Source organism: Geotrypetes seraphini, chromosome 15 (assembly GCF_902459505.1).
Source record: "Geotrypetes seraphini chromosome 15, aGeoSer1.1, whole genome shotgun sequence".
In the NCBI taxonomy this organism is placed as follows: Eukaryota; Metazoa; Chordata; class Amphibia; order Gymnophiona; family Dermophiidae; genus Geotrypetes; species Geotrypetes seraphini.
Window position 1 is genome coordinate 35037125 of NC_047098.1, and position 15758 is coordinate 35052882.

The 15758-nt window shown below is 48.8% G+C and overlaps 1 protein-coding gene across 3 annotated transcripts in view; it reads right to left on the bottom strand.

The window, feature by feature from the left end:
• SSH2 (slingshot protein phosphatase 2) overlaps positions 1 to 15758 on the bottom strand; it is a 279823-nt gene that overhangs the window by 202019 nt on the left and 62046 nt on the right. For all 3 annotated transcript variants that reach the window (XM_033921733.1, XM_033921735.1, XM_033921731.1), the window contains exon 2: positions 12503 to 12546. In XM_033921733.1, coding sequence (XP_033777624.1) covers positions 12503 to 12546 — 44 coding nt within the window. The remainder of the gene's footprint in view (positions 1 to 12502; positions 12547 to 15758) is intronic.

A 15758-nucleotide genomic window follows, 5' to 3' on the forward strand; every position in this document is an offset into this window, starting at 1 on the left:
GCTGCTGCACAGGGAACGGGTGGGGGGGGAGGGAATGCTGCTTTGGACAGACAGACAGACAGAGAGAGGAAGGGAAACACAAAGAAAATAAGAAAGACACAGGGGCAGGTGCACAGGGAACTGGTGTGGGGGGAGGGGGATGGAATGCTGGTTTGGACAGACAGACAGAGGGAGAAAGAAGAAAGACACAGGGGCAGGGAGATACACAGAAAGACAGACAGGCAAAGGGGGCCAGGGACAGAGACAGACAGAAAGGACAGCGGGAGCTGCGTCAGGATGGGTGCGGGATGCAGCAGTGGGAACTTTTCCAATGGGTGCAACTGGGCGGCTGTCGGGAACCTCTGATTAGAGACAGAGCAAGGTAAGAGTATCATAGGGATAAGAAGGAGGAGGGGTGATAAAAAAGGAAGGGATGCCTACTGCTGGACAGGGGGAGAAGGAAAGAGATGCTGATGGACAGGGGGGGTGAAGAAAAAGGAACAGAGGACAGCCAAGGAAAAAGAAAGGCAGAAAGAAAGAAAGCGGCTAAGGAGAGAGAGAGAAAGAAATAAAGACAGACACACACACATATGTTCTAGCACCCGTTAATGTAACGGGCTTAAAGACTAGTAAAGTTATATTGTAAGCCAGTATTTATAAGGTTAGAAAAGAGAATCTAAGTTGAAGAGTAAACTTGAAAACCCACCTGTTTCAAGGTCTTAAGCACAGGGACTACGGTACTTTCAATAGCTGGGGAACGATGCCCTTTCTTCATTAAACTCTGTGTATTTAGTATTCTATTTACTATATAATTCTTTGTGTTTATGTTTTGACTTATTGCTTTCTTCTTTTATTATCAGAGTTTTAAGTTTTTGGGATGTTTTTGAATGGGTAGTCCAAGATGGCATATAAATGTATTTATAAAGATCAAAATATTACAAGATTGTCAAAATTAGACTTGGAATAGTAGAAAAAGCACAGTTACTTACCGTAACAGGTGTTATCCAGGGACAGCAGGCATATATTCTCACATGTGGGTGACGTCATCTACAGAGCCCCAGCGTGGACAGCTTTTCAAGCAAACTTGATTGAAGTTTCAAGTTTGCTACACTGCACCACGCATGTGCATGCCTTCTTGCCCACTAGAGGGCGCATCCCCACCTCGTGGTCCTCAGTTCCATAACCAGCAAAGAAGCCATCCCCGGGGAGGAGGGCGGGTTGTGAGAATATATGCCTGCTGTCCCTGGATAACACCTGTTACGGTAAGTAACTGTGCTTTATCCCAGGACAAGCAGGCATGATATCCTCACATGTGGGTGACCTCCAAGCCAACCAAAAAAGGGCAGGTGGGAGGATGGCAATTTAGGAAAACAGGTTACGTAACACCGACTGGCCAAACCGGCCGTCGCTTCTGGACAAAGTGTCCAGACAGTAGTGGAAGGTGAACGTATGAACCGAAGACCAAGTGGCAGCTTTACATATGTCCTCCACAGGAGTAGACCGGAGGAAAGCAACAGAAGCTGCCATAGCCCGGACCTTATGTCCCGTGACTCGACCATGGAGCGTGAGACCAGCCTGAGCGTAGCAAAAAGAAATACAAGCAGCCAACCAGTTGGACAAGGTGCGCTTGGAAACAGGATGTCCCAACCGATTAGGATCAAAGGACAAAAACAATTGAGGAACCTTCCGATAAGACTTGGTACGTTGGAGATAAAAGGCCAACGCCCTCTTACAGTCAAGCGTGTGAAGTGCCGCCTCACCAGGATGAGAGTGGGGCTTCAGGAAGAACACCGGAAGAACAATGGACTGATTGAGGTGGAAATCAGACACAACCTTAGGCAAAAATTTAGGATGGGTGCGAAGAACCACCTTGTCATGATGAAACACAGTAAAAGGTGGATCCGCAACCAAAGCCTGCAGCTCACTAATCTGACGAGTGGACGTGAGCGCAAGCAAAAATACCACCTTCCAAGTGAGAAACTTAAGATGAGATTTGTCGATAGGCTCAAAAGGAGGCTTCATCAGTTGAGCTAAGACCACATTAAGATCCCAAACTACAGGAGGAGGTTTCAGAGGAGGGTGAACATTCACGAGACCCCTCATGAAACGAGTTATCAGAGGATGAAGAGAAAGAGACCGACCCTCTAGATGCCGATGGAACGCCGCAATGGCACTGAGATGCACCCGAATGGAAGTCGTCTTCAGCCCAGACTTAGACAGATGCAACAAATATTCCAGCACCGAAGACACTGGAACTGAACTCGGGTCCAGATGGTTCGAGGAGCACCAAGATGAAAATCTGGTCCACTTCTGGGAATAACAAAACCTAGTCGAGACCTTGCGCGAGGCTTCCAAAATCTCCCTCACCGACTGAGAAACAGGAACCGAAGTCAAGGGGAAAGGAACCAAGCGGTCAGATGTAAAGACTGAAGATTGGGATGTAACAGCGAACCCCGACTCTGAGACAGCAGAGAGGGAAAAACAGGCAGAAGCAGAGGATCCCTGACACTGAGTTGAAGGAGCAGGGAGAACCAGTGCTGTCTGGGCCAACGAGGCGCAATGAGAATCATAGTGGCTCTGGTCGATTTGAGATGTACCAACGTTCTCAAGATCAGAGGGAAAGGAGGAAACGCATAAAGGAACCTCCCTCCCCTGTCGAGAAGAAAGGCGTCGGCCTCGAGACGGTCCGGGGAGTACATCCGAGAACAATAGAGGGGCAGTTTGCGAGTCTCCGGGGAGGCAAACAGATCCACCTGAGGAGTTCCCCAGCGGTCGAAGACCTCGCGCAGAACCCGGGAGTTCAGCGACCACTCGTGCGGCTGGAGAAGACGACTGAGTTTGTCTGCCAGACAGTTCCTCTCTTCCTGAATGTAAACCGCATGTAGGAAGATGTTCTGGGAGACCGCCCATTCCCACAGGCGCAGGGCTTCCCAGCACAGGGACCAAGAGCCCGTTCCCCCCTGCTTGTTCACATAATACATTGCCACCTGATTGTCCGTCCGCACGAGGACTACCTAATCGTGTAGCAAGTGGCAGAACGCTCGAGCCGCCAGAAAAATGGCACGAAGCTCCAACACATTGATGTGACAAAGACGGTCCTCTGCCGACCATAGACCCTGAGTCCGCAGACTGTCGAGATGAGCCTCCCACGCGTACTCCGAGGAGTCCGTGGTCAGAACCTTGCGATGCGGAGGAACGAGAAAGAGCAAACCTCCTGAAAGATTGGAAGAGTTGGTCCACCAACGGAGCGAGCGTCTCAAGGAAGGAGTCACCGTTATCGGACAAGAGACTGGGTCGCGATCCTGACGCCACTGCGAGGCCAAAGTCCACTGAGGGAGTCTCAGATGCAACCGGGCGAACGGAGTGACGTGGACCGTCGATGCCATGTGGCCCAGGAGCCTCATCATGCGCTGAGCCGATACTGCGGGCATCAGCGAAACATGGCGGCTCAATCGAAGTAGGGCCTCCAACCGAGGAGGAGGGAGGAACGAACGGAGGCGAACCGTGTCCAGCACGGCTCCGATAAACTGAAGGGATTGGGCCGGGCACAACTGAGATTTGGGAAAATTTACTTCGAACCCCAGACGTTGAAGGAAGATGATAGTCTGTCGGGTCGCTGAGATAACTCCCTCCCTGGTCGATGCCTTGATCAGCCAATCGTCCAGGTAGGGAAAGACCTGTAGCCCCCGAGATCGCAGGGCTGCAGCGACTACCACCATACACTTCGTGAAGACTCGAGGGGACGAAGCCAGTCCGAAGGGGAGGACCCGATATTGAAGGTGCAACTCCCCCACCTGAAACCGTAAGAATTTGCGGAAGGCAGGATGCACCGGAACATGAGTATATGCTTCCTTTAAGTCCAGGGAGCACATCCAATCCCCTTCCTCCAAAAGAGGATACAACACCGGAAGCGACAACATACGGAACTTCTCCCGGACTAGGAACTTGTTGGGCTTCCGGAGGTCCAAAATGGGGCGTAAGTCCCCGGTCTTCTTTGGGACCAGAAAGTAACGGGAGTAAAAACCCCGCCCCCGTTGGTCGGGGGGTACAGGTTCCACTGCCCGAAGGCTCAACAAGGCCCTTGCTTCCGCGAGAAAAAGAGGAAGTTGGGCTTGACTGAATGGGTAAGTCCCCGGCGGATGTTCCGGCGGCGTGGCTAAGAAATTGAGCGAGTAGCCCTTGGAGATAATCCGGAGCACCCAAGCATCTGATGTGATCCCGGTGCAGGCCGCATAAAAGGCTCGGAGCCGACCCCCGATAGGAAGGGGGTTCAGCGAGAGTGCGGAGGGGGCCCGCCCCCATCTGCACATCATGTCAAAAAGACGGCGCCGGCTTGGACGCCCCCTGCGCCTGGGGTTTTTGTTGGCTTCCCCTACCCTGTTGCAGTGGGCGCCGGGGCGGAGGTCTAGAGAAGGCCGGCGTGGACTTCTGTGGATATCGCCTCGGGGGAGGCCGGAATGGCTTCTGCAGCGGGGCCCGAGGTTTAGGACGGACCAAGGAGGCAAGGGAGTGCTCCTGTTCCGACAGACGTTTGGTCGCCGCCTCCAGGGACTCATCAAATAATTCAGAGTCAACACAGGGTAGATTGGCCAGACGTTCCTACAAGTTCAGGTCCATGTCCAGGGTACGTAGCCATGCCAGCCGGGCATTGCCACCGCAAAGGCGGATACCCTGGAGGCCAGTTCAAATGCGTCGTACACCGCGTGGAACAGGTACAGACGCAGCTGAGATAAGTTGGACATGAACGTGGTAAAACCCTCCTTGTGGGAATCCGGCATGACCCCTTGATAACGAGGCAAGTCTTTGACCATGCTTCGGAGATAAGAGGAAAACGTAAAGGCATAATTGAGAACCCTGGTAGCCATCAATGAATTGGAATAGAGGCGACGACCAAACTTGTCCAGGGTCCGCCCTTCCCGTCCGGGCAGGACCGCCGCCGAGACCTTAGAGGGCTGCGACTTCTTCAGCGCCGACTCAACGAGCAACGACTGATGAGACAGTTGTGCTTTCTCGAAGCCCTTACATGGGATGGTCCGGTACTTGGACTCCATCTTAGAAGGCACCGCTGTGACTGTAAGAGGGGAGTCCAAATTTCTCAGGAAGGTCTGGTGGAGGACCTTATTGAGAGGCAGACGAGGAGTTTCTCTCGGGGGAGTGGGCAAGTCTTGTTCCTCCAAAAACTCCTTCGTGTACTGGGACCCAGCAAGCAAGTCCAGGTCCAAAGCACATGCCATATCCTGCACGAATTTAGAGAAGGAAGAGGGCCTGGCAGGCGGGGAAGGAGTTCGCGAAGTCCGTGCCGCCAAGAAAGAGGGGAAGGCCTCGCGGGAATAGCGAGGTTCCCTACCAGACCCCGATCCCCAGGAGGCCGTACCGAGCGACCTCAAAGGGGTCGGGGAATGCCTACGCCCCGAGGAGCCCTTGGGGTAAGTCCCCGGGGTATGAGGAACCGAGGCACGTCCCCTCCGTCTCGGCGAGGAGTCTCTCGAACCCCTCCCCACGGGGGACCGGAAAAGTCTCGGATTGTCAAGGCAGAGCTCCGAGACACGCAAGGTCTCACCCCCGGTCGGCGAGGAGCGACCGCGTCTCCCAGAAGAACCCCGAGAACGCTTGGGCTTCCTCGGCCGACGCCTCGCCCGAGGCCGACCCGAAGGCGAGGAGCCCCTGGAGGACCTCGAGGAAGAGGACGTGGAAGAGATCCTCCTAATCCGACGCACCTTGTCCCGAGGCCTGACACTTCTCTCAGGCTGGTCAACCGAGGTCGAGGGCAAGGTCGGGGTCGAGGTCGGCAGACCCCCGGGGGCCGAAGCCGAGGGCACCGAGACCGAGGCCGCCGACGCCGGACAGTCGAGGCCGGAGCAGTCGAGGCCGAAGCCTGCTGCAGGTGCGCTAGGGCCCCGGACAGCTCCGAGGCAATCAGCGCTCCGAGCAAGTCCTGGAAGGCCGGAACCCTAAATGAATCTTGTACCCAACATCCCCTATCAATTGACCTAGCAGCCACCACATGGCACTCTAACATCCAATCCCTCTATAATAACCTGGTCCAGACAAAATCAACCCAAATAATCACCAACAAAGCACCTGCTCCCTGGTACACTAATGACCTCTGATCCATAAAACGATCCCTGAGAAAAGCAGAAAGGATCTGGGCCAAACACCCGAACAATGAAACCAAAACCCACTGGAAAAGCATATCCACCACATACAAAGCTGCCATTCTAGAAGCAAAAAAGACCTACTACTCTCGTCTCCTACAACAAGCCCCTTCTAGATCTAAACAACTGTTCACCCTCACCAACCATCTCTTCACCAACGCCCAAAGGAATAATCAAACCAACCAAACAGAACTCGATAGCGAAACTCTCTCGGACTTCTTCCAGTCCAAAGTACAAAACATCCGAGCTAACCTCGATGCCAACACCAAACCCACTCCTACTCAGCTCCAGCCATTTCCACCACTCTCTCCCAATTTCATCTAACTACTCATGCGGAGGTCCTTGAAACCCTGAGAGAACTCAAACCCTCCAACACCATCCTCGACCCCTGCCCGTCCAGCCTCCTGCTGTCCGCCGGAGACGCCATGGCAGAATCCATCCTACCCATCATTAACACCTCTCTAACTACTGGAACTGTCCCCCTCAGCTGGAAATCAGCTATTATCAAACCCACTCTCAAAAAACCCTCCCTTGATCATAATGAACCTGGCAACTATCGCCCAGTCTCCAACCTCCCAATTGTCTCCAAACTCCTTGAACGAATTGTGCTCCACCGTCTACACCCTTTCATTGAAGAACAAGCTGCCCTATCCCCAGCCCAATCCGGCTTCCGTAAAGGCCACAGCACAGAATCAGTACTCCTTGATATCATCGACAACAGCTGGTCAATACTCGACAAAGGCAGTGACGCCCTACTAGTCCTACTTGACCTTAGCGCTGCCTTCGACACAGTTGACCACCACCTCCTCACATCTAGACTCCACGACCTCGGAATCAAAGACACAGCCCTCCAATGGATCACCTCCTTCCTCCACCAAAGGACCCAAACTGTCCTACTAGGGACACATAAATCTAACCCTAAGCCTATCAAATATGGTGTTCCTCAAGGCGCCCTTCTATCCCCCCTCCTATTCAACCTCTACATCAATCCCGTCATCGATATAGCGCAAAAATATAACATCAAAATCCACTCTTATGCAGATGACATCCAGCTGCTCCTCCCCTTAGGCGAAAACCGGCCATCCCAAATTGCTAACCTCGAACTCTGCCTCACTGACATGAAAACTTGGATGTCAAACAACAAGCTTCAACTTAACGCCTCCAAAACCGAACTCCTATGGATCAGAAACAAAAACACCAAATACCTACGACCTACACTAACATGGGATTCCGCTCTACTAACGGCAGCAGATCAAGTTCGCAGCCTGGGAGTAACCCTAGACGGACACCTATCCCTATCTGCCCACATATCCCAAGTAGTCTCCACCTCCTTCTACTACCTTCGCCAACTGAAAAGGATCAAACCCTACATCTCCACACCAGACCTTGCCCAACTCCTATACGCATATGTCCTCTCCAGAATGGATTATTGTAACTCCCTATTTAATGGACTAACCAAAAATAATATCAAACGCCTCCAACGGGTCCAAAATGCAGCCATCCGCCTTCTACACAACCTCAACTACCATGATCCCATCTCCCCGGCACTCCATGCTGAACACTGGCTCCCAATTAGCCAACGCTGTATTTTCAAAGCCCTGGCAATTGCCCACAAGAGAATCCATTCCACCACCCCCTCCTACATAAAATCCAAGCTTCCCATCTACAACCCCACTCGCACCCTCCGCTCAAAGTCAGAGATACGCCTATGCACCCCCCCCCGGAAGATCCCTGCTCACAGAAACTGCCCACAAACGATCCTACAGCCACTTCATTCCACACCTCTGGAACCAACTCCCCCCCCAACTCAGACAACAGAACTCATTATTAACATTCCGTAAATCGGTAAAGACCCTCCTCTTCAACTAAAGACCTCCTCTGTCTTCTCCCCCCTTACGCCCCACCCCTCCTCTCTCCTATCACCTCCCCAAACCCCAGTATAATCCTCTCTTACTCTCTCCACTGACAAATTGTACCTAAACACATATAACTTTCCTTAAACTAAACTACTGTATTTCCCCCTTCTCTCATTCTGCTGTATTCTCCCTGTATTAAATTCTCCCCACAATCCATAAGTCCAATCACTAAACCTGTTGTTTTACTTATATGTCTAGTTACTCTCCACTGTGTATGTTCATTTGTAGACCGTTCTGAGCTACTGGGAGGACGGGATAAAAATCCAAATAAATAAATAAATAAATAAAAAATCATGGCTGGCAGGTCCGGGGCCGAGGAGTGCTCCCTGGAGGGCGACCTAGGGCTCGAGTATTCCCTCGGGGCACTAGGCTTTGACATTCGGGGCGGGACCGAGGACGACCCACCCGCAGTCGAGGAGCCCGAGGATGGCTTCTTCGCCGACCCTGGAGTCGAGGATGGAAGGGAGGATGGAAGGGAGGACTTACCCGAAGCAGGCTTGGTCGAGGCAGCAGGCTTGGAGGAAGTCGAGGGTCGCGGCGAGGTCGAGGGACCGGAGGCCGAGGTCGAGGCCGGGGCCGACGTCGAGGCCTTTCCCGCCGCGGGGTCCGCAGAGAAGAGCTCCGCCATCCGGGCACGGCGTCAGCGGAGCGCTCTAGTCTGAAAAGTTGAGCACCTATCACAGGACTCCGTAGGATGCTCAGGACCCAAACAAATCAAGCACCACCGGTGAGGATCGGTAATCGAAAGCAACCGATCACACCGGGTGCACTTTTTAAAGCCCGTCAAGGGACGGGACATGAAAGCCGAAAAGGCCGGGAACGAGCGATGTCCTGCGGCCGCGGCACCCGGGAGCCCCCGGAGCCGAACGGAAGAAAAAGAAAAGTTTTTTTTTTTGACGACAAACGATCGACTAAGAAAGAAAATAATAAGAAAAGCACAGCGACCGAGCGAAAAGACCTAGACGTGGTGTCAGAAGGCCAAAAAATAAGAGCACAATTTCCACAGGGCTTCTGGCTCCGCGGAAAAAACTGAACTGAGGACCATGAAGTGGGGATGCGCCCTCTAGTGGGCAAGAAGGCATGCACATGCGTGGTGCAGTGTAGCAAACTTGAAACTTCAATCAAGTTTGCTTGAAAAGCTGTCCGCGCTGGGGCTCCGTAGATGACGTCACCCACATGTGAGAATATCATGCCTGCTTGTCCTGGGATAATGACTTTCACAAGAGCGGAAAGCCAGAGGCAGCATGGGTATAGCAGCAGGAAAGAAAAATGGACTGCCTAAATAAGCTTTACAGCCTATTTCAATCAGAAATATATGCTGTTTTTGCTCTACCTAAGATAGGCTGGATGGCCTTTCTATCTAATTAACATGTCCTTGAGGCCTACCATAGGGCAGGGCATGGGTGTAGGAAAAGAGGGGGGGGGGGTGAGTGAGGAGGCATGAGAATCAGTGGGATTCTTTGCTCCTGCCCCTTCACCCCACACACACATCATTTTCAGTCCTATGCTCACAGATATGCTCACAGCCTTCTCTTCTCCAAGCTGAAGAGCCCTAGCTGCTTTAGCCTTTCATCACAAGGAAATCGTCCCATCTCTTTTATCATTTTCATCGTCCTTCTCTGTACCTTTTCTAAATTCTGTTACATCTTTTTTTGAGATAAAGCAACTAGAATTGCACACAGTATTCAAGTTATGGCCGTATCATAAAGTGATACAAGGGCATTATAACATTTTCATCTTTGTTTTCCATTCCTTTCCTGATAATTCCTAATATTCTATTTGCTTTCTTGGCTGCCACCGCTCATTGAGCCAAGGGTTTCAATGTATCTTCAACAATGACACCTAGATCCTTTTCCTGGGCAGTGACTCCTAACATGGAACCCTACATCACGTAGCTATAGTTCAGGCTCCTCTTTCCCACATGCATCATTTTACACTTGCTCACATTAAACATCATCTGCCATTTTGACACCCAGTCTCACTAGGTCCTCTTGCAATTTTTCATAATATTCTCGCGATTTAACAACTTTGTGACATCAGTAAATTTAATTATATTACTAGTTATTCCCATCTCTAGATCATTGATAAATATGTTAAAAAAGCAGCAGTCTCAGCACAGACCCCTGGGGAACCCCACTATTTACCCTACTCTCAGTTTTCTATCTTTCAACCAATTCGTGATCCATAATAGGACTTTATCGCCTATCCCATGACTCTCTACTTTCTCATGAGGTACTTATATATGGTATCAACCGGCTCACCTTTATCCACATGTTCATTCACCCCTTCAAAAAAAATGCAATAAATTGGTGAGGCAAGATTTCCCTTGACTAAATCCATACTGGCTTTCTCTCATTAATCCTTGCTTATGTATATGTTATGCCATTTTGTTCTTTATCAATAACGACACAATTATTTGATAGATTTGTTAACTTAAGCTTTTATGGCCTTTATCACTCATAATTATGTATTTCTATGACTTGTATAAATTTGCTGATGTCCAGCTTTCCTTTGTTGTAAACGCCTAGAACCGCCGAGATCTGGCGGTATATAAGAATAAAGTTATTATTTATAATAGTCTCTACCACTCTATAATTTCCCGGATCACCTCTGGAACCCTTTTTAAAAATTGGCGTCATGTTGGCCACCCTCTAGTCTTCCGGTACTAAGCTGGAATAGGACAAATAAAGTTCTTGCCTTTTTAATCCCTTCATATAGTGTTTTGCCATTATTTTGGGAACAGTGTTTTGATGGGAGTTATGTGGATTGGTGGGATGCAGGAGGTCTCTTAGGTGTCTATGTTAACCCTCAGCTGCATTTCATACTGAGCTGTTTAAGCAGAAAGGCTGTGAATCCAGGCCTCCCAAGGTAGCAGGCCAACAAACCCATATCAGTGCTGCATAAACTGTCTTGCTGCATTGGTTTCTGCATCTTGTGGCCTTACAAATTAAAAATACAACAATAATGCTAGACAGCTAAGCAGTACTGGTTGGGTCATGCCTCGATGCTCCCCAAGCATTAGTAAATAGATGTTTAAGTGATTGTATTTAAGTGTGGGCTATAAAGAATTCTGCTTCCATCACTGCAACGCTAGGGATTAATAGAACAAAAACAAAGTTTCTGGTGTGCCAGGGTTACATAGCATTTATCAGTAGGGGGAGATGACGACAGAACAGCAAACACAACTTAGAGGCATTACAACATAATTTAGGGAACACAATGGATAAATAACATGCATGACTGAAAGACAAGGAAAAGCTAAAGTGTAAACAAAGCTAGGAAGGGAGACCAGCGATAAAGCACACACATTTGGCAACAATTAAATCAGAACTTTACAGTCAAGCCTGTATGAGAAGGGCAGTCATCTTTTCTCCCCAATGAAACCCCTCCCTCGACGGCTTCGTACTATTTCCGGGCAGCAGGCGCACGAGTCAGGAGCGCGGAAGTCAGGCGCGAGCTTTCTGCATTCCCGCCTGGCGCCGCACCATTTTCTGAATGGCTGCCAGCAGTACTCATGAGTCCCGCGAGAACTGCCGCCAGCCATTCAGAAAGCAGCACAGGCCCAAACGGGAGTGTGTAAAGCTTGGAGCTGACCGCCGCGCTCCTGACTTGTGCGCCTGCTGCTGGGAAATAATACAGAGGGAGGAATATATGCGCGGGGGGGGGGCTGTTTTGCAATTGTACGGGGGGGGGCGGTGAGGCAGTGTTTAAAAGGTGGTGCGGCCGCGGTGGGGGTGTTTTGCAATTGCACGGAGGGGGAGCGGTGGGCGGTGTTTAAAAAGCTGGTGTGCGGGGGGGGGGGTTTGCAGCTGTACGGGGGATTCAAATTTTGCACCTTCACTTCATAAGACACACTGAGATTTCCACCCACTTTTGGGTGGGAAAAAAGTGTCTTATGTAACAAAAAATACGGTAGTTTTTTAAAGAATGCGGTTTTGTGATTTAATTCCAATTGTTTTATCTGCAAGTTAATTACTAAAAAAATTAAATGCCACCATTTATGATATGAGAACATAAGAGTGAAAACAGCCTAATTTTCTTTATGCACTTTTTACATAGTAACATAGTAGATGACGGCAGATAAAGACCCAAATGGTCCATTCAGTCTGCCCAACCTGATTCAATCTTCTGAAGTTTCTTGTAGATGTCTCAATTTTTAATTTACGTCAGAACCCTCTTCACTTCATATGAGATCATTCCCTCTTACTTCAGTTGCATACAAGATAATTATGGAGAAAACTTTCCAATCCTGTCAAATGTACAGCATCTCCTGAAGGTCAGTCTGTGCAATTGCTTTGCTTAGCTCTCAGTAATGTCAAATTAGACTTCATGGTAAAAGATGAGTAATACAAGATAGCAGCACCCTGTGACTCTTTCCTGCAAGGTCAAGTTGTATCAAGGCTGGAGAAAGCACAACCATTCTCTGTACAGAAACTGCCTGGCATGGCTTACCTTCTGGGCTGGGAGCGGCACTCTTCCTCCCCACTGTCTGCCTCCTGCAAGCAGAACACAAACACACAATTAACACAGCTGGAAGGCAGAATTATAGCAAGCTGTAATGCTTTGAATGTACTACTGGAGTATACTGTTTGCATTACACAACTGTTCTGAATACATAATTATGGTTAAAACATCACAATACAATGCAGTCACACTCGATTAGACACTATTTAAAATCCTACAGCAGAGAAAAAGATGAGACAGACATGCTGATTTACATCTTGTTAAACAAACCCTTTCCATCCCCACAAAAGCAAAACCTTTTAATTTGTAGATCACATTACTGCTTTAGTGCTTTCTGGAAGTTATGTTTTCATTTGCAAAAAAATTAGATTAATATCTACAGATCATGTAATTAATATTAACAGCCCACCTGTAAATGTAGTGCCAATAAATCTGCAATATCTCATTTTTTGACACTTAAGAGCCATAAAATAAAATAGCATAAACCTGAAACCTCCACAAGTATGTTTAGAATCATTTACCAAGTTTCATGTATCTTTAAAGACCTATCTTTTTGAACAAGCATTTTCTTATTCATAAAAATGGACGTATTGGAGAGCACGGTTTTGTAGTATCAGGATTCAAATGTCTATGTCTCTGGAATGAATGTTGATTTCTGTCCTATTTTACTAATGATGGTTTGCTTGTTTTTAATAAATAGTTCTTTTACTGTAAACTGTCTTGAATTGTGTTGCAACTAAGGCAGACTTGGGAAATCTAGTCTCAGTCTCTAGCACTGACATTCGCTGTTACCCACTGGCCCAAATGTTCTAAAACAGTGGTCTCAAACTCAAACCCTTTGCGGGGCCACATTTTGGATTTGTAGGTACTTGGAGGGCCATAGAAAAAATAGTTAATGTCTTATTAAAGAAATGACAATTTTGCATGAGGTAAAACTCTTTATAGTTTATAAAACTTTCCTTTAACAGTTAAAAGGAAAGATATATAAACTATAAAGAGTTTTGCCTCATGCAAAATTGTTATTTCTTTAATAAGACATTAACTATTTTTTCTGTGGCCCTCCAAGTACTCTATTTTTTCAGCAGCCCTCACATTTAAAGTTTAATATCTTTTATTTCTCATAACTGGCACATTTCAATCACTATATTGAAAATAAAATCATTTTCCCTACCTTTGTTGTCTGGTGACTTTATTTTTCTGTGCTTTCAACTATGTTTCCAGGGCCTTCTTGTCCTTTGACTGTTTTTCTCTCAGTCTTCACTTTCTGCCTTGCATCCATCTTTGGCATTAACTTAATGTTCAATTTTTCTGCTTTCTTTTCAAAATCTACTTTTCCATGTCTTACCTTCCCTTCCTATCTCTCTCTTCTTCCGTCCTATTTCCATGGTCTGGCATCTGTCTCCTTCCCTTCCCCCATGCCCTGGCATCTCTCCCTGGTCTGATATCTCCTTTCCTTCCCTCCCTCCCATGAACTTGGCTTCTTCTCTTGTTCCTCTCCTCTCCCTTCTCCTTCCTTCCCTCTCTTTCCCCAATTGAGTGCAGCAGCAACAGAAGCAGCATTTCCCTTCCCCCTTTCCTGTGCAGGAGAGGCATTTCTCTTCCCCTTTTCCTCCCTCTCCCTTTCCCTGTACAGCAGCAGCATTTCCCTAGGGTCCTCCTTTCCTATGTAGCAGAAGCATTTCTCTTTCCCCTCCCCTTCCGTTCTCTTCCTTGTGCAGCAGCAGCGTGTCTGGCCAGCTCGTTCCGTTCAAAGCCGCGGGTGGCGGCTTCTTGCGAGATCCGTGCCTACATCTGAAACCTCTCTGATGTTGTGATGTCAGAGAGGCTTCCGACGCAGGAGTGGATAGCACGAGGAGCCGCCAACCAGCGGCTTTGAACGGAATGAGCCGGCCAGACACGCTGCTGCTCCAAAAGGAAGGGAAAGGGGAAGAGAAATGCTGTTGATCGCATCCAGACCGCGGGCCGCAAACAACACCTGGAGAGCCACATGCAGCCCGCATGTTTGAGACCGCTGTTCTATAATCACCATTAAAATCCTGTGGGTCACTCTGGGGCCAGTAAATTATCTGATTTGAAACAATTGATGCTGAAACAATTTTGCATGCAAATGATTTTCATAGAGGTTCTCCTTAATCCCATCCAATCAATTGTAGAAGAAAGCGACCGATATATGCGCAGAATAGTTCATTTGAAACAGGAACAAATGTATACATACGTCAAGTAAAACTATATAGGCACACATGAGCATCAATCATAGGCTTACCTTATTGTGGCGCATCAATACTTTTTTCCAATATGCTTCTGTGGAACATATACAAAGGGGTGCTGAAAAGTTCTTGGACCATGGCTTGTTCCACACTTAATAATATTTTTCATTGACTGAACCAATGAATGAATAATATATAGAATTTTCACAGTTCTCTGGTTGGGTCAAGAACTTTTCAATGCACTCTTGTATGCTTCCCCCTTTTGAACTTTATGCTTTTAATAGGTGCACATATGATGTGCCTTTTAAAGAATGACACGGTGGCGGTTTACCCGCGGCCACCGCATTTTAGCCGCGGGTCACCCGCCGAAAACGGGGAAGAAAACTAGCAGTCGCTGCGGCGACGGGGACAAGGCCATTCACCGCCCGCGGGGCGGTGAATGGTCTTGTCCCCGCAGTGAGGCATGAAGGATCGCGCGGTCCCCGCAGCTCACACCCGCCTGCCCAATCGATTCTAGTGTTTAGCCAGCTCTCTCCCTTCTCCTCACCTTAGTTTGTAGATTTTCTTTTTCGGCGACCCGCACGCGCGGCTGCTCAGTGTTCAATCTTCTGCTCTGACGCAACCGGAAACAGGAAGTTGCAGCAGAGCAGAAGATTGAACACTGAGCAGCCGCGCGTGCGCGGCTCTCTGATAGCGTGCGGGTCGCCGAAAAAGAAAATCTACAAACTAAGGTGAGGAGAAGGGAGAGAGCTGGCTAAACACTAGAATCGAGTGGGCAGGCGGGTGTGAGCTGCGGGGACCGTGCGATCGCTAGTGTTCCCGGCTCAAATTGGAAGGAGGGAGTGAAAGGGAAAAAGATTCTGGGCCAAGGGGATGAAGTCGGAAAGAAAAACCCACAGCAGGAAAGAAAGGGAAGGACTGGCAGGTGAGCCAGATGCTAGAAGCAGGGGGGGGGAAGAAAGAGGGAAAAAAGCTAGATGGGGTTGAAAAGAAGAGACACACTGGTATGGAAGAGGAAGATAGGGGAAATCTGGACA